Source organism: Anser cygnoides, chromosome 5 (assembly GCF_040182565.1).
Source record: "Anser cygnoides isolate HZ-2024a breed goose chromosome 5, Taihu_goose_T2T_genome, whole genome shotgun sequence".
Taxonomy (NCBI): Eukaryota; Metazoa; Chordata; class Aves; order Anseriformes; family Anatidae; genus Anser; species Anser cygnoides.
The window spans coordinates 56,036,846-56,060,060 of record NC_089877.1 but is presented as its reverse complement, the minus strand read 5'-3'; the positions used below and the strand labels follow the sequence as shown (position 1 = coordinate 56,060,060).

General features: G+C 49.3%; 1 protein-coding gene across 3 annotated transcripts; it reads right to left on the bottom strand.

Moving 5' to 3' along the window:
• Window positions 1–4,501: 4,501 nt before the first annotated feature.
• On the bottom strand, window positions 4,502–22,417 carry TNFAIP2 (TNF alpha induced protein 2). 3 transcript variants are annotated; one of them, XM_013198302.3, is made up of 12 exons: window positions 22,108–22,417; window positions 16,668–17,019; window positions 13,908–14,535; window positions 12,303–12,417; window positions 10,906–11,031; window positions 10,329–10,429; window positions 10,143–10,241; window positions 9,833–9,956; window positions 8,341–8,463; window positions 7,430–7,585; window positions 6,713–6,834; window positions 4,502–6,207 (listed from the first exon to the last, which is right to left on the bottom strand). In XM_013198302.3, the coding sequence occupies exons 1-12, from the start codon at window positions 22,387–22,389 to the stop codon at window positions 6,066–6,068; spliced, it is 2,370 nt and encodes a 789-aa protein (XP_013053756.3). In that variant the 5' UTR covers window positions 22,390–22,417; the 3' UTR covers window positions 4,502–6,065. The 3 variants fall into 3 exon arrangements, with proteins under 3 accessions (XP_013053756.3, XP_066854491.1, XP_047925839.2); XM_066998390.1 differs by having other exon boundaries at window positions 4,502–6,204; XM_048069882.2 differs by having other exon boundaries at window positions 16,668–16,978; window positions 22,108–22,206.
• Between the last annotated feature and the right edge of the window lie 798 nt (window positions 22,418–23,215).

Genomic DNA, 23,215 nt, shown 5'->3' with positions numbered 1-23,215 from the left:
TTGCTGCTTGTGCTGGCTGTGTTTTGCCAGCTCCAGGATTAATGGATTTACCCATGAGATCTTTGAAAGCTGCCAAGGTTCCTCCAGGAGCAGGTCTAACCCTCCCAGAATATGCAAGAGTTACCCTAGTTCAGTTCCGCCCTATTTTCAATGACATTTATGCGTCTCTTTGCACCCATGAAATCTCAGGACCAGTCTGTGGGTCCTGCCTGCCTCTCTTGAGTTACCCTGAGCCCTCTGATCCCTTGGAGGTAGAGCGAGATGCCCCTTATTGAGCATCCTGGGCTGCCCAGATCTGTCTCTCTGTCGCTCCCCGCATGTTGAACACAGGGAATGGGAACCTGTAGCCGACCTTTGAGGGTCTGCATATTCCCACAAAGGTTACTGAAGGAGCTGTGTGGCAACACATAACGTTGGGGCTGGGACCTTGTCATGAACAAGAGGTGAGTGAAGGTGACAGTCCCTGTCCCACATTTCAGGGTGCTGTCACTGCTTCTTGTGGTCATGGTGTGGGGTGCCGGGTCCTGCACCTGGGGTGCAACAACCCCTAGCAGAGCTACAGGCTGGGAGATGAGTGGTTGGAAAGCTGCCTGGCAGAGAAGGACCTGGGAGTACTGGTTGATAGTCAGATGAATATGAGCCAGCAGTGTGCTCAGGTGGCCAAGAAGGCCAGCAGCATCCTGGCTTGTATAAGAAGCAGTGTGGCCAGCAGGTCTAGGGAAGTGATTGTGCCCCTGTACTCGGCTCTGGTGAGGCCGCACCTCGAGTACTGTATTCAGTTTCGGGCCCCTCGCTACAAGAAGGACATGGAGGTGCTTGAGAGAGTCCAGAGAAGGGCGACGAATCTGGTGAGGGGTCTGGAGAACAAGTCTTATGAGGAGCGGCTGAGGGAGCTGGGATTATTCAGCCTGGAGAAGAGGAGGCTCAGGGGCAACCTTATTGCTTTCTATAGGTACATTAAAGGAGGCTGTAGAGAGGTGGGGGTTGGTCTATTCTCCCACGTGCCTGGTGACAGGACGAGGGGGAATGGGCTAAAGTTGCGCCAGGGGAGGTTTAGGTTGGATATTAGGAAGAACTTCTTTACTGAAAGGGTTGTTAGGCATTGGAATGGGCTGCCCAGGGAAGTGGTTGAGTCACCATCCCTGGAGGTCTTTAAAAGACGTTTAGATGTAGAGCTTAGCAATATGGTTTAGTGGAGGACTTGTTAGTGTTAGGTCAGAGGTTGGACTAGGTGATCTTGGAGGTCTCTCCCAACCTAGATGATTCTGTGATTCTGTGTAGGGTAGAGGATGGTAACAAACCAAAGGGCAGAAACAACCCTACATTAACTAGGACATTGCACTGTTACCCTTATCCTGACAGTTTATCTAATCTGTACACATGGCTTAACTCTCAGGATGCACTGCCCTTGCCAGGGGGGCTTAGGGGTTGGCCTCCAGCCTTTGGGATAGGACTCAAAAGCTCTTGAAGACTCCAGGACCAATATTGTTGTACCCGAGAGTTTGTTATCACCTCCTCCCTTTCAGAGTTAATCTCTCCCCATCACAGCTGTTCCAACATTAATGAATACTTTTGAGGGCTCAGCTTTTCTGCTAAATTATAACTTTTCCTTTTTTATTAGTCCATTAGGAGAGTTATTACAGTTCAAGTGCTCTGTCCTGTTTGGATGAAAACTACTTAGATAAATAACAATGCATTCCTCCTTCTAAAATGATGGCCTTTCTGGGTGCTGTTACTTGACATGCCCTGCTGGGTCCCAGCTGCTGAATTAAGGGCTGAAATGTTAGGAGGACATGGTACCAGGCAGCATTTGGAAGGGAGCTGGGGTGAACATCTGAAACTCGTGGAGTGGTGAAAGAAGTAAATGAAAACCTCCAAGCGGACAAGACATGGAGCAGAGATGAAAAATGGTTTTGTTGTGAAGGCTTTAAGCTGGTCAGTTCAAAAGGAATTTTTAAACCCGATTTCTAGAGGAGGAAGACCTGGATAGCAAGCAGAAATAGCGTCCAGCAGGTGGGAACACTTTGCAGTAACATATTGCCTTAAAAATCTGCAATTAACCCTCCTCCAGTGAGGTGCACCTGGACAGCCTGATGTATGCAGCTGCTCCAGTGCATTTGCTCTGGTTCTCCTGCAGGTGAGATGTGCTGGTCTCTGAGGCCATGTGGGGTTGCACCTTTGCTAAAGGGGAAATCTGTGGCTGCTGCACTGTTGAGTAATTCATAAAATCCTCCTGACATAAGCTGCTCTCTATTCATGTGGCTATAGGAGAGCTATTTTGTGTTTTTAAGGTATCAGTGTGGGTGGTGTGGCCACATCCTCTTTTAAGTCATGCAGGAAGGCAGCAATTATTCTCATGGATTTCAGCTTACAGCGTGACAGTGCTTTATGCAGGCAGGGTTCTGCTAGTGTCACACCCAGGTTTACCAGCATCCAGCCTGCTCCTCAAATGTCCTTCCTCCTCGGTGCTTTCTGATACTGGTTCTTTCCCATTTGCTCCCCGGTACTAGCTTTCGACCCAAGCTGCATGAAGCAGAGACAGGGCGATGGGCAGCTGTGCTGGGACGTGCTGGAGTCTGCAGCCTATGTGCCCAAATTCACCCAGGGAAGGATGCTTGGCTGCTTACTGCAGCAGCTCCTTGTCTTCAGGAAGCTCTGTGCATTGCCAGCCTCCTCAGTCTATTCCCAGTGGATTGCCATTCCCAGTTTTACTCCAATTAAAGTTCAAACCCGCTAAACTAAACACAAGATTTTTAAATGGAGGTTGACAAATTGCTGCCAGATCCTTTGTAATTGCGCTTACTCCTCCTGTTTTATGGATTACGCTGTTACTCTGGCAATTACCAATTACCATCAGGCACTTGGGTCTAGTGTCTCTCTTCAGACCTGTGGGTCAGTGCATCCTACAGCCTTCAGTCCAGTGCTGTCACCTCTCAGGGGACCCTGGTGAGAAGATCCAGCTCTGACGGGAGGAATCGCAGGCTTTCTGGTTTCTTAACTCTCTCTCCGGGTCTGTAGCCCTCAAAGCTTCTTGGCTGGCTCTAGCAGGAGTTTTCTGCTTTTTTTCACTATGTCAGCACTGCCTGCTTTGTTGCACACTCCCACTCCTCTTTGCTTTCCCTTCGAGAAAGGTCAAGGCTGGCTGATGCCCTAACGGGGTCCCAGACAGCCCCTCAGTGCCAGGCTGGTGCTTGCTGCGGTGGTGGGTGATGCTGAGGGCTGAAGGAAGCTTTCCCCCACCCCATGCCAGAGGGGCAGGAGCTTTTTGGCTGTTTCAGCTTTCCTGCAGGACGGCTGATGGTTTCCCAAGTGCCATCGGGGACCTTGCATACTGCAGATGTAAAGGAGGAGCAATGACTTGGCCCACCCTTTGGTATGCTGTGGGGAGCATCCCTGGGTCTTTAGTGCTGCAAATTGCAAGCCTGCTGCCAGGTGATGGAAGTGCCTGCTGGGATGGAGGGGCAGGGAGCAAGGAGGCAGTGTGTGTCCCTGCCTGCTGCAGGAGCTGCTGCACGCTGCTGTCCTGCATGGCACTGATAACAACCGAGTCACTGAGCTGGGACTGCCGCAGCAACTCTGCCGAGGAACCAGCTGTTGTAGCTGTTTCATAAAGCTGATTTTATTTGTTTCGTCCTGCCTATTTGCTCTGCCTCTAAAGAAGGGCAGAACAACATCAGCAGAGGCTGCATGATAAAATCCAGCCACACTGACCACAGATAATTTTCATTATTCAGTTCACAGGAGTGCTAGTTATCAGTATTAACCTAGCACTGTCATCGGAAGACGTTCCTGCAACCCTCTGAAAGTACCTGGCTATGTGTAATATGCCGCATATGAATAAATGCCATTATAAATGTCGAGTCATACAGGAAGGTAAATAAATTGGCTTCCTGGGCTCATTAGAGCTGAAAGCTAAGGGTTTTGTAGCAGGATGAAGAGAATTGCACAACGTGGTTCCATATGGCTTATGAAATGTGTATGAAAACCGTTTTTCTCCTACCCATCCTAATTATGATATATAAATAGGTTTACTATTTTCCTTTGAGTACTTACTTAGTTGAATTTTTTTTTTAAAGGCCAATGTAATCACTTGTATGATGCGTTTCTCTAGGCCCTCAACAGTTCTCTAAATCAAAATGTAATTATTTATAGCAATAACATGACCTTTCACTAATTGGGAAAGAAAATGTTGCACAATGGGTGACAGTTGTCATGAGTGCTCAGCACTGTTAGAAGTTACTTTGGCATTGGCTTTAAGTTATAGCTGGGATAGGTGTTTAAGTAATGTGTAATAAACTTTGAGATTGTTGTGTACCACAACAGAAGGTCCGACAGCAGACTGAAACCCAAGTGCTGTTTTAAATGATATATAAATAGCAAGTGCTAAGAGAGCAGACGTGGGCCAGCAGTGCCAGCTGGGGCCAAACTCTGTCTTTCCTAAAGTCTCATGCCAACAGGAGGAGAAACAGAAATAGAGGAAGCAGTAAGGACAAGACACATCTCAAATACAAATCGTTTTATTATTCAACGTTGAGACCGTGGCAGCGCCTTAGGGCTGATGTTTTGGACCTTGTTGTACCAGCTACCACAGACGCAGCACATATGGCAGTCCTGGCTCCAGAGAGTAAGGAGAGACAGGCTACGGGACCAACAGGCACCACAGACACAGGGTGCCCCTGCCCTCCCGACCTGGCAGCAGCAGGCTCACTGGGAGCAGTGGAAGAGCTGGCCCTTTGGAGGAGTATGTAGCTCTATATGAGGCAACACGGTAAACAACAGCCAGAGACAGAATAAGTGAGTCACTCTCCTAGCGTATTTGAATACTGTTTAAATATAAACATTGCAAATGCATATCTCTAACTGAGAAAAAAATAAAATTGGTTGCAAAAATACACCAATGGTATACTGTATATGCATATAAATACATTGCATGGTTTGCACAGTCATTATGTGTCTTCCTTCCAGACTGACTTTCTACAGGCTGATACAGAAGTTGAAATAAAGAAAAACAGAAGGGAAAGGTCTTCAATGAAACACACGTTGTTTTGGCAAGTGATTCATTTCCCCCTAAAAAACGGGCTGTAAAAACAGAGCGTAGTTTCACAATAGACACACTTGTGTTTGCACATCTAACCTACCCTACAGCAAGAGGGGAAAGAGCAAGCGAGCACATGGTGATGCAGATGGGGACCTCAAGACATTTTGATGGCATTTGAGTCCAGATCCACCACCCACTCAAAGCTCACAATGTTAACAGGGTCTGGAAAAGTCCTTTCCTCCATAGGGAGGGCTAAAGCAATATCTGAAGTGCCTTGCTAGAAGGTGGGACTCAGCCTACAAGTTCTACTGCAATGCAGTTTGATCCCAAGCCTCTGTTAGGGGGGTGCCACCCCAGCGGAGATGTGCTGGATGGGGCCACTGGGTGGCTGCCAGAGGGTTCAGGTGCTCCCACCTCATGGAGGTGAACGAAGCCCGGGCCAGACTGCTGCTGTGGGGGCAGCTGGGGCTCCTGGGACTGGTTTGGAAACCCCAATGCTGCCAGGTAACACAGCTCCATGGGGCCAACCCAAACCTCTGGGGGTGCTGCAGCATGGTGGGACATCAGGAATCACAGACTGGGGGGAAGTGTGCTCTCTTGGGGCTTTTCCAACATCTCTGCATTTTAGCTTCAAATTTCATTTCCTTCCCTTTCTTTAGCAGACAAGAAGCTACATAGGAGGCGCCTGCTCAGTACGGGAAGTCAGCGACGTGGCCTTCACGGCGCCCGGTGAGGTAGGCAGAGGTCAGAGCACCAGGGCAGCGTCTGGGCAGAGAACGTGGTGACACCAAGGAGACCTCAGAGAATGTCCGTGGCTGGTGCGAGGAGCATCCCTGGTTTTTTTGGGGGCACTTTTCCTTCCATGGCCATGCATGGTGGATGGTGTTTCCCATGGAGACGCTGAGCACCAGACCAGGACAAAGTACTTGCCGTAGGAGAAGGCGGCGCCGTGCAGAGCACTGCTGCAAGGGGAAGTGCCTGACTTTGCCCACAGGTCGGCACACGGGGTGCTGAGGGGTGTCCCTGCCTAGGACAGGTTTATGCTGGAGAAGAGCGGGTTGCTGGGCGGTGTGGACACCGTGCTGTCTGCCAAGTAGCCCAGGATGCTTCTGAGTTCTCCACGTGATAAATTGGCCTTGATATACAGGAAAGCTTCCAGGTGCCTTCTGCTGTGGAAGAGAAACAGGCAGGTGTCATCTCTGCAGCTCTGCACCAGGATGCAGCCCCAGCCCACGGTCGGGCCCCCCTGGATGATGGCAGCTTGGATCCTACATGGGACCCAGCACCACCAGGGAGGTTTGGGAAATCTCCAAGGTAAAGGAGAAAATCACGCCAGAATTTGGAATATATAAATAGGCCTTTTTTAATAGATTACTTTTTTGTCTGATGGCACTGGGGTGGCCACAACCTGGCAGCAGCCTCCCACCCACTCTGCCCTGGGCAAGTTAAGGTTTTTGTAATTTCGGGCAAGGGATATCTAGGGAAAATGCAGTTCAGGCTAGGTTGAAAGGAGATGTATCCAGCTAACCAGGCACCATTTACCTGGATTATTTATCTGATAGGGGTCGATACAACCTGCGGAACATCAGCCTCACCCACGCTAACATTTGGCTGCTTCATGGCTCAATCAAAATTCCATGTGCACATCTGCAAATCTGTTTCAGCTTCTCTTACCGGATATCTGGGTATGCCGTGGCAAGCGTTGCAACTTCAATTTTAATAGCGCCTATATCCTGAAGCCGGATGATTTCAGCCAGTTTGGGGAGTGCCGAATTCAGCCAGGTGGCTTGAGACCCCTGCAGAGAGGGAAGCGGTCAGCAGTGTGTGGCTGATGGCAGACCCCAGCCCAGACCGTCCCACCGTGCCCCCGGTGAGCTGTGAGCAGCCTTGCCTCTAACTCCTCCAGGAACTGCCCAAATCCCTGCAAATGCAGAGATGTGAAAGGAGGGAGGTGACCCCAGAGGACGCAGAAGGGTGTTTCAGCCATGCAGAAATTTGGCTGTGAAAGCCTGAGCATCTCTCGGTGGGAGCCCTTGTGCACCAGACCCCCTGCCAGCCCCCGCCTCACCCGATGGCAGGGGAGTGAGGGAAATCAGACTCCACGCAAGCCGTACTGCAGCCAGAGAATCTCAGTGTTTAGCTCAATCTTTAGACCCTGTTGATATAAGTCTTCAAAAGGAAACCATTGCTTGCAGTACAAAGGAGGGTGAAATCAGCGTTCTCCATCTGGGAAGGGCAGGCTGGCACTTGGAAAGCTCTCCCTGCCTCAGGTCTTTCCAGAACACTAAGCTGCACTGGAAAGGCTGACAAGGGGCCGCAGGAAGGGCATGCTCCTGTTTCTCAGCGTGCCCGTGCTCTGTGCTGGCACAGATGCAGTGAGTGCTCACGTACATTTTTGGTGCAGAAGTCTTCCAGTTCGGCAGCGTTCTTGGAGATGCTCTGGGCCAGGTTTTGCTGTTGCGCTGCACTTTTCAGGCTGACCTTCCTCTTCAGCAGCCTCACGATGTAATCTCTCACCAAGCGGACATGGATCTTCTCAACGACGACCTGTTGGGAAGGAGAGGAGGCATCAGCCATCTGTCTTTTTCTTGGGGACACAACAAACCATGTATGTGGATGGGGGACAAACATTTCAGGTGCTACCAAGCATGCCCCACCACGTGCCTGCTGCTGCTCACACCCGAGGAGCCGTGCTGGCTGCCAACCTCCCCGCAGCCTGCAACGCCACATCCTAGATGCTGAGAATCCATTCGTACTTAAACTAATGAGGTGTGGGAATTTCCAAGTGTTCCTTCCTTCTGGGAAGAGTTCAATGCTTATAAAAGGTCTCTGTGCATTGGAGAAGAGAGAGCAGTGCTACAGAGAAACAGGAATTCACCCTGCTCCTCCTGTTCCTCTCTCGAATAAAAAAAACATCATAATTTTTTTAAACTACTAAAAAGACAAAGGCAGGAAATAAAATATTTTTTTTACATGGTGATGTTTCATATATACTCCAGCAGCACTGAGCACGTGGTTGTGGCTCTCACTTCTTTGGGATCTGCCCCATCTCCTCCAGTTCTCGGGGCGATCAAGGGAGCCAGGAGACAACACCGCGCATCGCAGCAGGGCTGATAAACAAAGCCCACCCATGACCAAAGCCATATTTTGGGTGGTCCCTAGAGCTGGCACTTCCTCCATCAGCCCTGTGCTGCTGATGCTGTGGCAGCTTGCCAGATCATGGCAGGTCAGGGCAGCTTGAATCACAGGCGAAGCCCAGCCTCGGCACCCCAGAACCCCTCTGCTTGTTCTCTTTGACTTACATTGTAAAAAGGGTCCTTCAGGGTCCGTAACTCTGAAATGTGGTTGCTGGCGGTTTTAATGATCTCATTCATAATTTTATTGCTGCAGTCCCACTTGTTTTCTGTAAACTTCTTATAAATTGGCTGAAAAAAAAGAAGGAAAATCTGCTTAGTTTCTATGCACATATATATTTAGCATTCCTATATGTACAGCATCCTATATAGTGACAGTGAGGTGTGTGGTCCTGTTCAGGGAAGTGTACAGATGACCGATGGGGAGAGGGGTGGAGGGGCTCTGTTGGGTCTGTGCCCACTTCTTGGTTCCTCATGATGAAGGAGACAGAGGGCTTGAGGGGCTTGCATCAAAGATGCTTTTTTTGTTTCCATATTTTCAGTGTATTGTCCATCACATCTTGGCTGATGAGAGAATGACGGCATCATCAGGGAAGGAAAGATGAATTGTTATGAGATGTTTTCAATCACATGTTGGCCAGAGTAAATCAATATGAAAATAGAGGCTCTGTCAGATAGCTTTCAAAAAGCAGGAGAGATTGTGGCTGACATTCCTGGCTGTTGTGCCTTCCCCTCCACCACACTTGCTTAATTTACAAAGCAGAACAGAACAGAAAAAAGAACAGAAAAGAACAGAAGAGGAAAGGAAAGGAAAAAAGGGAAAAAGAAAGAGAGAAAAGAGAAAAGGGAAAAAAAAGAGAGAAAAGAGAAAAGGGAAAAAGAAAGAGAGAAAAGAGAAAAGAGAGAAAAAAGAGAGAAAAGAGAAAAGAGAGAAAAAAGAGAGAAAAGAGAAAAGAGAGAAAAAAGAGAGAAAAGAGAAAAGAGAGAAAAAAGAGAGAAAAGAGAAAAGAGAGAAAAAAGAGAGAAAAGAGAAAAGAGAGAAAAAAGAGAGAGAAAAGAGAGAAAAGAGAGAAAAAAGAAAAGAGAAAAGAGAAAAGAGAGAAAAAAGAAAAGAAAAAGAGAAAAGAGAAAAGAGAAAAGAGAAAAGAGAAAAGAGAAAAGAGAGAAAAGAGAAAAGAGAAAAGAGAAAAAGAAAAGAGAAAAGAGAAAAGAGAAAAGAGAAAAGAGAAAAGAGAAAAGAGAAAAGAGAAAAGAGAAAAGAGAAAAGAGAAAAGAAACCAAAAGTGCTTTTCAGGACACCTTTATGGAGAAGCCAAAAGCTGTGCAATTGCAGTTCATGTCACCATTTGTGCTTGCTTCCTACCGCCTGCAGTGTAAACACGTGCAGGTTCAGACTCCCCCCTCTGCAGCACTTATCTCGGATGTGGTCAGCACTTTTCGTTTCCCTGCGCCCAGGCATGCCTGCGTGCTTTGCCTCGAGGACCCGCTCGTGGAGAGGTCACGATGGGTTTTCTGGCAGCAGCCCAAGTCAGGAGTGACGCTGAGGTGTGACCTGGCCCAGAGCCCTTCTGAACTTCACTGTGTCTGAGTCACAAATTCAGATGGCACAGGGACATGTCGCTGTTTCCCACCCAGTGAAACCAACCCGCTGGTGCCGTACCTTCAGCTGGACAAACAGCTGCTGAAGCAGGACGTCATAGCCGCTGGTCTCGATGTCCCCGAGGGTGCTCAGGATCCTGTCTTTGTTGTCGTCCTTTTCTGCCATGTTTTTCTCTGCGTAGTCTCTGAAAGGAAACATCGTCAAGGTCAGAACTTGTCCCCAAAAGAGAGAGGGGGAGAAGTTTGGAGGTCCCCAAGCCTTCCCCTGATGGCAGACAGACCTTCCTCTTTGGGGAAGACCTGACGTGTCTCACTATAGACCCTTACTATAGACCCTATTGCCCGCTGCTGGCAGAGGAAGGAACCCTTACCTGAAATTCCCGCAGTTGTTAATGTTTGCAATCAGAATCGGCCTGTAGTGTCTGTGCTTCTTGCCTTTCTCCTTAAAGTCTTCAAAAGCATCCTTGTAGCTGGAGGGGAGATGGGAAGAGAGGCAGATGAGTGGCTGCAGCAGGCTGCCCTGGAAGCATGTGCTGCCCGCCAGAGCCTTACCGCACCTTCTCAGGAGGGCAGCCAGCTCCCTCGACAGGCGAAGCGACAGCTCGTCACCCAGCGCCGCGCTGATCTCCTTGGCTCGCTTATGGCCATTATAGATGCTCTAGTAAAAAGAAAAAAAAAAAAAAGCAAAAAAAAACCTGGTTTTAAGCGCTGCTTGATCCAAAAAGGCCAGGTTCTCTGGTTAAAAAGCCAGCAACTCCTTCTTTGTGTTCTTTTGATTTTTGTTCGGTCAAAAGAATAAAGTGGCCACCTCTCCACTTTCAGATGAGGTGGAGAAGAAAGGAGCATTATAGACACAGCAAGCCTATAAAGTTGCTGAGAAAGTGGGAAAAGACTTTTTTTCTTGCCTTTTTTTTTTCCCCTTTTTTTGCTGAATGTGAGCAGGATTGTCCTCAGCACCTGCTGGACCACGACCACACCAGAGCATGGGTTTTGGCTCCCTTGTGCCACCCGCTTCTGCTACAGCCCTACACATGGGACTTGGCCTTTTGGCTTCCTGAACTAACTATAGCTGGTCTCAAGTCTTAAATATATGAAGGATGCTATTGTTTATTTTTAAACATGTATCTGCAGTACCTGGATTACAAATATTGCTAGTAGTTCACTCTGAAAATGCCCATTTAGTTTCTCTGGCTCTTTGTCTTCTTTCCATCTTTCGATTTCCTTTTCTAAACATTTGTTCAGCGAATTTTTGATGGTCGCCTGTAGGAAACAAAGAGCAACAGCATTCACCACAAAGCGTCTGTAACGTCTGCTGCCTTCCGCTGGTGCAGCTCTCCTCACCCACCTAGCCTTTGTCTGGCTCGGCAGACTTTGTCCTCTTCCCTGGCTGAGAAATAAAGGCTCTTTGTTACGAGACACCTCACACACCACTTCACAGCAGCAAGGACAACTCCCTCACAGCATCCACCTATTCAGTAGGGAGTGGAATATTCCAGGGAAGGAACTGGAGGCGCCAAGATCAGGACCCACCACCTCGATACGCCAGCAGTGACGTCTGGGGCGGGGGGACGGTAGCGGGGTGTAGGGAGGTCACAGGCACCTCCACACGCTGGAGCCCCGAGTCCCTGAGCCACGTGTTGTTGGCGTGTAACACTCAGTACCACCCGCGCTAGGGCCGTTTTGCAATCCTTTGTCATAAGCACTTCTGACGTCTTATGAGCTCTGGCGTGAATCAGGACGTTCCCAGCTTTTCCCTGCCCCGACCCCCCTCGGTGCGCGCTGTGCAGCAAGGCGTTTGAGATGGTCGGCACAGGGGCTGGCGTACGTCTCTGCTCTCTGCCCTCTTCGTGCACCTCACGGCCCATCTGCAAGCCATCACGGACTGCAGCTAAACCTGGAACTTATCTACTCATTTTCCAGGAACTCCAGCCCAAAGTGCCAAAAGCACTGAGCTATGGGAGGGCTGTGAAAGTTGCTGCTTGTGTCTGTTAAGGCAAGAGTCATCCAAAAATCAGAGCAACTGTAATTTCCCGCAGATCACATGGTTCTCCGTCAAAGAGGCAGGCTTTTCAAGACCAGACCTGTGTGCTTTGTGCTCACCCAAGGTCTGGCACTGCTGCAGGGACCAGACTAAGGCTGAAAGCATCACCTGCGAGTGGGAGCATAAGCTCCTCCTTCTGGGGATTTAACACGCAACTGGAAAGTTACCCGTTAAGATCTGTAGTTGGACTTTTTCCCACCTTCCTTACACCAGTTTTGCAAGAGCAGAGTGGTAATTTTGTGCTGGCTCCCAGGGCAGAGGGCTGGGCTAACCAGAAGGCAGCAGGAAGTTTGCTCTGCATGTCCCAACCAGCAGCAGGCCCACCTGTCCTACAAGGAGCGAAAAAAGCTTTCCTGCTTTTGTGTCTCTCTTGAAGGATGTGTGGCTTACATGGATGGCTGGGAAGGGAGCATTCAGGACAAGTCAGGGCTCCTCCAAGGAGTCATGCTGGAGCGGTACAGGGCTGAGGACGGACTGAGCAGATTCTCACCTCTTCACTCTCAAGGTATTTCCTTTCAAGCTCTTTGCTCAGGCTTGATGGCAAAAGGCTTCCAAGCTTAACTTTTTCCAGCTCCTCTGCTAAAACAGGATCTTTCCTCATATCTCTGGAATGAAAAAGCCAAACAATCACATTTTGCAAGGTCAGTGTAATTCAAGACAGCTGTTGATGCAAATCACTAACACTCCTTGAGGCCATCAGTCGGAAACCAGATGTAGATGTGCACAACCCTTAGTGCAGGCCGCTGCGCTGATGGGGATGGGGTCCCAAAGCTGCAGGAGGGACTAGCCCTGGCATACGGCCTCTTGCCATCGATACAGCAAGGCGATCTGACGAAGAGCTGGTGTTTCATGGCTGGTTTGTGGGAGCGGAGCAGGATGTTCAATGCCTCCTGTTATTTCCCTGCCACGTACCGGCTGAGCCAGGTGATGCTGAGCAGCTCCGGAGGGACACGGTGGCACGGAGCCACCCGGCAGGGACCTGCCAGCCTGGGGGCCTGCTGCAGAGCTCGACGGTGAGCATCGCCTGGTTCCCACATTAGCGTTAGGCCCAACTCCACGTGAGTATGTTGCTGTGCTTCCCACACGAGGGCTGCTTACGATATGATGCTGGAACCTCAGACCTGTTTTTTATGCAGCCAGGCCCTTCCCTTTTTCTCCCTGTTCCCTGTGCTCCTGCTCATGAAGAGAACACCCTGCCAAGCGGCTGCTGCCCTGGCCAGCACCATCCCCACCGCCCGGCTGCACTGCTTTTGCTGGGTCCTGCTCCTCACAGCTGCTGATTTCCAAACATGCAGTAGTTCAGGCTGCATGTCCTGACCTAGAGCACAGCAGCAGCTGTGGAAAGCTTCCAGGATCAACAGTGACTCATTATATTCCGTCAAGAGGAGAACCAAGAAAAGAGGTGAAGGTGGAATAGTTTTAGTCTAGCAGAAGAAACACTGCTTGAAAATTTCCTGTTTTTCACCTAAGAAATGAGAACCCTCAATTCCCTACCCAGTACAATAAGCCACAAGAGGGAATATTTTCAGTTTTATAACATACAGGGCTTGTGAGGCTGAAGAGTGACCCTTGGCTCATGATGTGCTCTCACAGGGGTTCACCCTTTGGTCTCCTAACTCAGAGGAGATCACAGACTGTGGGCAATGCCTAGGCAACACCCCCCATGCCCAGGATAATTGCATCCCAGGCTGTTCCATTTACTGGCTGCCCTCTGCTCCAGCAGGCCAGAAGGCTGGAGTTCCCAAATTTTCCAAGAATTAGTTCAAGCCTGCAACTGGAGTAGAGAACAGGGCAACGGGCCTGCCCAGTTTATGCCTCAAGTGAAGTCCTAAATATCTGTGTAGACGTGTTGCCTAGAGGCCTGTGGGGCATAATGAGACTGGTTACAGACCAGCAGCCCTGTGGAATTGCCTTCAGGCTGTCCTGGCCAGGTGGTGTAAATCAGCACAATGCTAGCAACACCAAAACCTAGCCATGGATCAGACTGCAGTCATAGTGACAACAATACATATATCCAGCAAATCTCTGGTTTGGCAGCCAGGGAGCCTGGTGGTCTCCAGTACTAAACACGTGTAAAAGCAAAAGCGTCACTTACTTTGGGTAAATGTTGTGCACCCATGAGAGGAGAAGGTAGACATCCTTGTCTTCCAGCTGGGACTCAGCAGCTTTCTTTGCCTCGGAGGCAAAATGGTGGTGATAGAGTTCTGCATATGTACCGAACACATTAAACTCAGGGGGATAAAGCTGTCTAATGCATTTTGCAACTACTGTCAAATCTTCTTTCATCGTCTTCCCCATGTGCAGGAGGTTTTGGCCAACTGAAGAGAGGTTCTCAGTTCTGGGAGTATGACTTGTGTCTTTCATTCGAGTCTCTACTGACTCCTTCACTGTAGCCATCCAAAGCTCTTTCCATTTTCTGGGTCTAAATTGCACATTTTGGTCAGGCGAATTCTCCGACAGGCAATTCCGATCTTCTTTCTCCTGTTCTTTCAGTACCTCTACTGCTTGCTGCAGCAGTTCTGGGTTTGTTCTTGCTAGAAGTACAGAGTCTTTCAAGATGCTGAAGACTTTGTGTTTCAGGATTTCGCTGATGGACTCGATGTCTTGTTGCCTGGTGCTTAGTCCCTCCTCGCTTTTGCTAGATATGCTCTTCTCCAGGGCAATCAGAAGTAGGGCAGCATCACAAAGCTTGTGCTTTTCAAGGAGATCCATGATTTGTTTGACTAAGGAAAAAGAACACCCTTCCTTTACCCAATGGCAAAAAATTAAATTTCTACTTTGTACAAAAAGATGGCTCTGGAACACTATTTTTAAAACAGTTTTATTTCTATAATTCTAGCTCTTAGGTTCCTTTACCACAGAGAAAATCTATTTATTTAAAGATCAGATTATTCTATTCTGCCACTGAATGTTATAATGCTAATTCCTGTGCTAACGATGATTTTTTCCAAATTTAGAATTGTGGGGTTTTTTTTGTTTGTTTTTATCTGTTTGTGTTTGTTATCCCTTTGCTTGGGTTGCCAAGCAAGGCTCTGAGAGTCTTTTGAGTTTTTTTAATAGCCCTGAAGATATTTTACAGGTTTCCCAAGAAAGAATAAGAAATGGGGAGAACAAGATGTATATATGTAAATATATAATTGTTCCTTGGAGAGGAGCTGATGGAGAGGAAGAGTCTCAAAGGAACACGACCTGGCATTAGAGATGCTACCTGCATTTTTTCCTTTTCTGCACAACACGGTTGGTCAGCACATGGACTGGATGTGTAGACCAAGGGACTGTTATGGTCTGGGACCAAAGCAAGGAAATCAGGGCAAAACAGCTACAAGGACTGGCATATGGGTGTCTAATCCTGAAAGGAAAGTCAAATTCCTTAGGGTTTTCTAAGTGCAATTTTGCCACAGAAGTCTGTTTTGTTGGGTTATAAGTGGAGAAATAGCTGGTTAGCACTGACAAACTCTGCAGTGTAATGTTGCAGTTGTGAGCACAGATTAAAAATTAGCCTTATCTTCTTTAGTTATATTCCTGACATCCACCCAGTTCCTCCCCTTAATCAATATGACTTTAAGTAAGGAGCATGGCTTTAGAAAAAATGTAGATGGAAAGACGTAGCTAAATAAGAAGTGCTAGAGGAAATACCACGTGGGTTTTCCAGAAATAGGCTGGCACGATCTGACCTGTGAAATTTTTTGGATGACATATTTAGTGGGCAAAATAAGCACAATTGAGATATCCTATCTGAGCTACAGCCACTTACTTGATGTGGTGCAATCTGGGAAATTATTAAACTGAGGAAGTTGTATCCCAAAATAAGTTCTGTTAGGTGTGTAAGGTTTGTATTAAAAACTTTGGGTGGAGAAAGCTTACATTATTCATGAATCTCATTTCAATTAGAGCACAAAAGCTGGGAGTGCCCTACTGACATCTGCTGATTGCACAAAGGTCAGAGACATTACTGAAACTGAGGGCTTGGTGCATGATACAGGAACAACGGGATAACTTCAGCAGTGAATGGGCTGAAGCTTAATAGCACAAGGTTTAAGATACAAATCTAATAGAACAAAAGTTACTTAGCAACAAATAGGATTTTCTGCTGCAAGCTGCATGTGCATCAGCTTGAAATGGAGGAGGAAGAGAGTTGCCTGAAGAATTTAAGTAAATTGCTGCTATGAGATAATGGTGAAATGTCAGACCCGATCCCAGGATGTATCTGGTGAGGATTTTCCATAAAGGATGGAAAAATGGGAATGTGTTGTACCAAGCATTGGTCAGCTGGAGCATTTTCTGCAATTCTGAATGATTTATTTCAAAAGAAATTGGAAATGGGGCAGTGCAGAGCTAAGACCAAAGCTATGAAGGGCCTGTTTCCAGTAAGCTATGCTCATTTAGCTGAACGAGTTCGAGGCTGAGAAGGAAAACCACCAGTTATGGAAAACAGCTGACACATGAAGAAATAGATATGAATTAACATGGAAAAGGTTTGCCTAGATATGAGGTAATTTGCTCTAAAACAGTGAGACTTTGGAAGAACCCCTCCAGTAAAGGAGGTAGGACTAAAACATTGACTTCAATGACTCATTTTAAGGTGCAGGTGGCTCAGTTTATGGAGCAGGTAATGTGACACATCACCTGAGCTAGCAGGTGAGGTTGGAAGTGCCAAGTTCTTTGCTGTCCTGGGTTTCTCTGAGCAGGTATTTCCTGACTCTCTAACCACCCTGCAGGGCTGGAGCTTGGGCCTGGGGGACTTGCACGCTCAGATACCACCCCGGGAAGACCCACAGCAGCTGCTCGCTGCTGTCCTGGGGAAAAAGAGATTTCACAGGGTGGTTGGTGGTGGGGAGGCAGGGTGAGCACTTACTGCTGGGTGTCCTGGTCTTTATCATCTTCTTAAATGCAGTTGTAAACATTCCCTTGATTCCTTTCTTCCCCTTCTCCAGACTGTCCCCAGCGGAGGTGCAGCTCCCGGTGCTCGTGATGGAAGATGCCCGCGAAGTTCTGCCGGCTGCCTCTGGCCTTTCACTCATCTTCTCCTGGTTCCTGGACCAGATCTCGTCTCCAGAGGGTCCAGGACAGGCAGGGACTTGCTCAGCTACTGATGTTGCAGGGTTTTCCAGCTGCCCATTTACCTTGATGCAACCTGCTGATCCATTGCGTATTCCAATGGGACCACTTTGGAAAAAAGGTAACATTTTCATCATTTTCCTTCTAGCCTGCAAATTTCAGAAAGAACTGGTCAGATTATAACAGTTTGCATAAAAAACTACCATGTCAAGATGTATTCCCATCAAGAGAAAAGATTTTCTGTGTGGTGGAACGGGACCCGTGTCTTGTGCTTGTTCGAAGCAACTCAACCCCCTCTTACATTTATAAAGGAATGGGATCAATTTCAGCCTTTCTCAGGGCCTGTTTGTGCTGGTCCCTGCTCATCTGGCTGCAGGTCTGTTTGTGGAAGCCCCCATGTAGCTACTTGCACACGGAGTTTGCAAGTACAGCATGAAAATGAGATGAAGCCTACCAAGCGTGGTACACAGCTGCCTTTGCTGGGGAATTAGTCCTCCTGTGCCAAACTTCTGCTGGTTTAACACTTTTTCCACTTAAGTAAGTAAGAAAATTCTTAGCTTTCCTGAGAAGCCTTTTCCCTGAGAAGCTGTCCAAGAGTTCAGAAGTGTCGGGGTCATGAAAAAACACAGGATGTGAAAAAACATGGGAAGAACAACAGCAAGGTGAAAGTAAAGTAATGCCTCCTGGTATGAGCATAACTAGGATTATTATTGTAAGCCCCAAAATCCCAGCCAGAAGTATGGTTTCAACACTCCGCCTGCCGCCCCCAGCCCTACAGCGACAGATGCAAGCTCAGGGATGCATCCAGGCCCTTCAAACCCGCTCTCTGTCTGTGTGATCTCATACTCAGAATGCTCTCGGGGTGACTACAGCATCCCAAAACGGTGCAACTTCAGCACAACTTGTTGGGTTTCTCCAGACGCCTGGGAGCAATTCTGTCCCATCTGTTATGTGGAAGCGTGGAGGTGCAGCACGAGCCGTGGCTTGTGCGGAAAGAAATTGTGGTGGCGGTCAGTTTCTGACACTAGGGACTAATGAGTTTGGACTTTTTCCACAGCTGTTACATGAAGCTAGTGCCAGTGAAATGAAAGACCAGAGCAGCCCTCTCCCAGCTGAGGGGGAAGAGGAACGTGACACAGGGTCGGGGTGGCTGAGCCTGGTGTAAGCACGCTCTCCTGCCACAGTCCTGCTCCAGCACCAAGATCCTGGGTGCTCCTGCACTGCAAATAATTTAGCGACAGATGCATCTGTTATTGTAACAGTGTCTTCTAAATACTTATATTTCATTGCTTTTTTTACCTCTAACATTTAGTATGCTGCTCTAGATTTGTTTACATCACGGTTAAATTATAACAAGATTTATTATTATTAGCATTGATTATGAATAAATACAGTGACTGAGAGTCTCCAGCCCACATTCCAACAACGCTTTTTCTAAGTGGCTTTCTGAGAAACCAGAGCAATTCTGCATGAAGAAACGTCAGGCAAATTTTGGCTTACACTTACTGAGTAATGGCAGAGGAATTGGGATGTAAATATGGGGAAAAAAAGTGACTTCAGTTTTAAGGCCACAATGGGGTGATCTTAAAATTCTCTCACGGTCACAGGGATTCTATTTAAGTGTTTGGGACTTTTCTAATTCTTGTAAGGCTATTTTCCTAGCCTGCGTTTCCCAATACCACGCTGTGTTTAGATTCATCCTGCCAAATTCCTTCCTTCCTGTTTGTGCAAGCACAAAAATCAACTGAGCCCTTATTATTCCGGACAAAGCACTTTTTGTTTTTCTAAACAAATGAAGTACCTCTCCCTTTCGTATAGCAGAAGGTGACATTCAGGGAGCAGTCACTTCTGCCTTTTGTTTTGATGAATGATGATCATAAAGATGGATTTCAGGATGGTTTTGCTGCTTCTTGGATACAAAGAGGAATGCCATTTGTCTTAGAAAACCACATAAATGAGAGTACACATAAAAGAGTCTTTGGGAGGAAGGATCAAGCTTGTTAAGAGCTTGGTTTTTAATGGCCAGCAGAACTTTGTCCCATTAGGGCTCTGCAGGGGCTGGGCACGGGGACGTGGTGATGCTCGGAGCGAGGCGGGTGGCTCGGTGCGTGCCGTGGTGGCACATTGCTGCTCCCAGTCCCACAGCCGAATTAGGAAAAAGATAAAACAGCTCCAGTGTGTTCAGCCAGGGGCTGCGCATTGGCACCGAGAGAACTGCTGGCAATATTTGCATCTCAGGGTGTGCTTTTTCCACTTGGGCTAATGAATGCTGAAGTAGCTAAGCATCTGAGGAAGGCTGTAAATGCAATAGCACTAAGATTTGTCCATCTCGAGTGCTCGTCGAGAGTTTATCAGTTTGCTGCTGCTGCTGTTTTACACATCCTTCTATCTGTTGCTCCTTGCACCCCTCCAGCAGCATCCTCCCTGGGCCACCACAGCAGACCACACCGTGGGCTCGGCCGTGGCTCAGGTGGCCGAGGCTGCTCTTGCACCCTTACATTCTGCTCGCAAACCAAAGCCTGGCAAAACCGCAGCCGTCTCCTAATCATTTCAGCAGCTAGTACTTTGGGAAGTGCTGAATCATTTTCTAGGCACAATGCTCATAATTGTGTCTTGGGAAATTTAATGGTTTAAGATCCTGTCTCTACATAGATCCCAACTCGTCATTACTGTTAATTTACTATTAATAGATTTTATCATCATCATCATCATTATTGTTCTGTAGCACTATGGTTTGAGGCAGGAGAGTTTCCAGCACCAATTATCTCTGACACAGCGTATTCAGCTTTACAATTCCTAACCAGAAGATCAGCACAGCCTGCGCAGCATCCTGTGCTACCCCAGGTCAAGGGTGGGCAGCAAGGGCCAGCGAGATGAGCAGGTGCCAAGGCAGCACCCGGAGCAGTGCTACGAAGCACAAGGACAAAATCTGGACTCTGGGCACAACGGGTTCCCATTTTCTCATTTCCATCCTCAAACTAAACAGCCTCTGCAGAAGCCCTGCACTTTGGATGAGTTCACTGGCGAGGGGCGGCTCACGGCAGGCCAGCAGAGATCTGCTAATTAACGCCATTCCAAAATCTTTGCTGATCTCTTTCTCAACTGCTTTTTTCCTGAGCTGCTGCCATATGAACAGGCATCTGTTTGGATTTTTAGTCCTTTCCTGTCTGCTGACGTTCTCGGTCAGAGGGATTTATGTCTGGTTTCAGTGGAAAGCCCCACTCTCCCGCAGCCTCTCCAAAGTTATTTAGCAGAGTTTGTTCTGTGTTTCCATCAGCCGATCCTTCCCTCCCCTGCTCCCCCTGGAAGTGGGATCGCTGCTGCCTACACAAGAAAGTCGCAGCAGACCAGACCTTCCCTTGCAGTGTGGCAGCTGGGTGGCTGCTGGGGTGTACTCAGACTGTGCAGTGACACCTAAACAAGCTGCCAAAAAATCAAAGCAAAGAGTCTACTGAGTCGCCAGCCCCAGTCTTTGCAAACTGGGAGGACTTCATAGCAATTTTTTTTCTACCCATTTTTGTTGGCTGTATTGATACTGAACAGAGACACTGTGAAGCTGGGGGCTTCCACTTGGTTTTGCCTGGGAAATCACCACCTGTAGGTGAGCCAGGACACCAATGTCCCCGGGGAGCTGGGGGTGACAAGGGACCCAGGAAACTAGAGGTACAGCAGTGGCAGACCAGACAGAGGGTTGCAGGGCATCAAACCTGGCGTGAGGTGCCTTAAACTGCCTTTAAACCATCGCCTGTCCTGGGAGCAGCACAGGGAGAGCCACACGGAGCTACTCAGGCACTTCTAAAGGAGGGTTTGGGTTCCAGAAAGTGTAATCTGCTCCTTTTACTTCTCACTTCAAATGCCAGCAGTATAATTTTAAACTGCTGCGGCTGAAAGACAAACCAGCTGCTGCTGTCCAGGATTTTGTTTTCATATTGCTATTCCTGAAGCCAAATCCTGCACCCACGCTTGGATCTTGCCAGGTTTGCTGGTAGAGATAAACAGACCAAGAGGACACACAAAGTCTCCAGGGCCAGACCGAAAGCTCCTGGAACACCCCCTGTTACCATCATTTTCAAACTCTTTGGCTTTCCAGACCTCTTTTTACAGAAAGAGCCACTGAAGCATCAGCAAAACTCAAACCCAGTTTCTCCAAAGGGCTCTGCCTGTTTCATTCCCTGCATCAGAAGTGGCAAACCCCAAAGTCCCTTGGCTGGGGCAGGCAGTTGGATACTTTGGAGAACAACTGTTTCTTCATGTTTTTGGCTCTGAACTTGGGTGTGATGGCAAGGGACCATGCCTTCTAGTTCAGCCACATGCTCCAGTCACAGAAAGCCTCGTCCTCACTTCGCAGCAGCCAGAGGAAGTCCTACACTAAGTGCGCCGAGAATCCTAGCCCTGAGGTTGAACCCAGCCTTCACCTCGGGGCTGGGGCAGTGATGTGGGGCGGCTGCCCAAGGAAAAAAGGGAATTTCAGGCTGGCTCTTCAGTGCCCAGGGGAAAGGTGGGTCCTAAGGGCACTGGCACTTCCCTCACTTGCACTTCTAGTCCCAAAGCTGCGAGCACAGCCATGCAGAAGTGTGCCAACTTGGCACATCACCCCAGCAGGGAGCAGGGCATGAGGGCTGCCTGCGACCAAACACAGTCCAGACACCAAAAAGGATTTTTTTCCAGTGTGGTTGGGGCGAATAAATCATAATCCAATCGTTTTCCTGTGATATGGGAGGAAACCACATCCTTCTAAAAAGAAAGGAACGCAGGAGGGGTGGGAAGTCCCTCGCTGAATATGGAGCCTGGTGCCTGATCGGGGTTGAGGATGCTTTGGTGCCCAAGATCCATGTCTGGATTTTGGGGAGAGGAGGTTAAAAGGAGTCACTGCTCGCTGCCTGCGTTCACCTCCTGAAGTCTGGAGATGAGCAACAGAAATCGGACCCAGCTGTCAGGACGCAATCACCAGACACGCAGTCCTGCGCTCCCCAGCCCCGGGATGCATCTGGAGCTGCCGCCCTCGCTGGGACAGCGGCGTGACTTTATCCCCGTTCTGGCCATCACGAGATGGGGCCGAAACCTGTAACCTCGTCGAGGAACCCCCCCCCCTTCAGCACCTTCCACTCACCTCTCCCCCTGCCCCAGGCACAAACCAGAGCCCGCGCGCCCGCCAACCCCGCACGGAGCGAGGCAGGAGGGGGGGAGCGGGGGCGGCCCCGCGGGGGAAGGAGGCACGGGGGGCCCCGAGGACTTACTCTGCTGCGGCTCCCGGGCACCACGGCGAGGACGACGAGGGCGGCGGTGGCGCTGGCTGCGGAGCCCCGGGGCAGCCCGGCTATAAGGGGAGGGCGCGGAGGCGGAGACCCGGCCTCGCAGGGAGCCCCGAGCCGGGGAAACTCCGCCCGCAGCCTCCGCTCCCCAAGCGGGCTCGGGCCAAAGGGAAACGAGAAATCCCCTCGGCTGGGGAAGAAGTCCCCGCCGGGGGAGCCGGCCGGCCGGCCAGGAAAGGCGGTCGGTGGTGATGGCACCTGTCCCATGTCGGGACCGTGTAACGTCGCACCCCGACGGAACGGGGCACCGGGGCTGTAAATGTGTCGTGGCTGGTCCCCAGCTCAGCGTTAGGAATGGAGCAGGCAGGTTACTCCGAAATCCCTGCTCCCGCAGCAGGGCATCGCCCTGGGTGGGCTGGCAGGATGAGGTGCTCAGGGGAGCGCACAGCTGGGCACATCGGGACCTGCATCACGCGCACGGCAAAGTGCCTCCTGCCCGGGACACCAACTCCTGAGATCCTTCGGTGTGGTGGGGCAAGTCCCTGCAGGGACAGGGTAGGTTTAGATTAGATATAAGGAAGGAATTCTTCACTCAGAGGGTGAAGGCACAGGCTGCCCAGAGAAGCTGTGGATGCCCCATCCCTGGAGGTGTTCAAGGCCAGGCTGGACGGGGCTTTGGGCAACCTGGGCTGGTGGGAGGTGTCCCTGCCCATGGCAGGGGGGTGTAATCAGATGATCTTTCAGGTCCCTTCCAACCCAAACCATTCTATGATTCTATGAATGGGAGACGTGGACCTCCTTCCACACCCCGCCTGTATCTGCTGCTTGCAGAAGAGACATCTGCTTTCCTGGTTTTTCTTCCTGATTTCATAGGAGCCCACATCCCTGGCCATGGAGGTGTGGTGAGCCTGTTGCTCTGGGAAAACGTGTATGCTGCCATAGCTGGGGGGTGGCTGTGGGGAGTCACTGCAGATGATCCAGAAAGTCCATGCTGTCCCCCACCTCAACATGGAGCATCTTCTACATCCACTTAGGGGAGATCTTGGCTGAAGCAGCTGCCCTGCAGGTAGCAAATCAAAATATAGGCCTCTTG

Excerpts from the sequence above, each read along its gene's own strand:
- TNFAIP2 (XM_013198302.3), bottom strand. The coding sequence starts at position 22,389 with ATGGGACAGGTGCCATCACCACCGACCGCCTTTCCTGGCCGGCCGGCC. Across the intron at positions 14,536-16,667 it reads AAAGACCAGGACACCCAGCA|TCAAACAAATCATGGATCTC; the intron begins GTAAGTGCTCAC and ends CTTTTTCCTTAG. Across the intron at positions 6,835-7,429 it reads AAGACTTCTGCACCAAAAAT|GGGTCTCAAGCCACCTGGCT; the intron begins GTACGTGAGCAC and ends CCCTCTCTGCAG.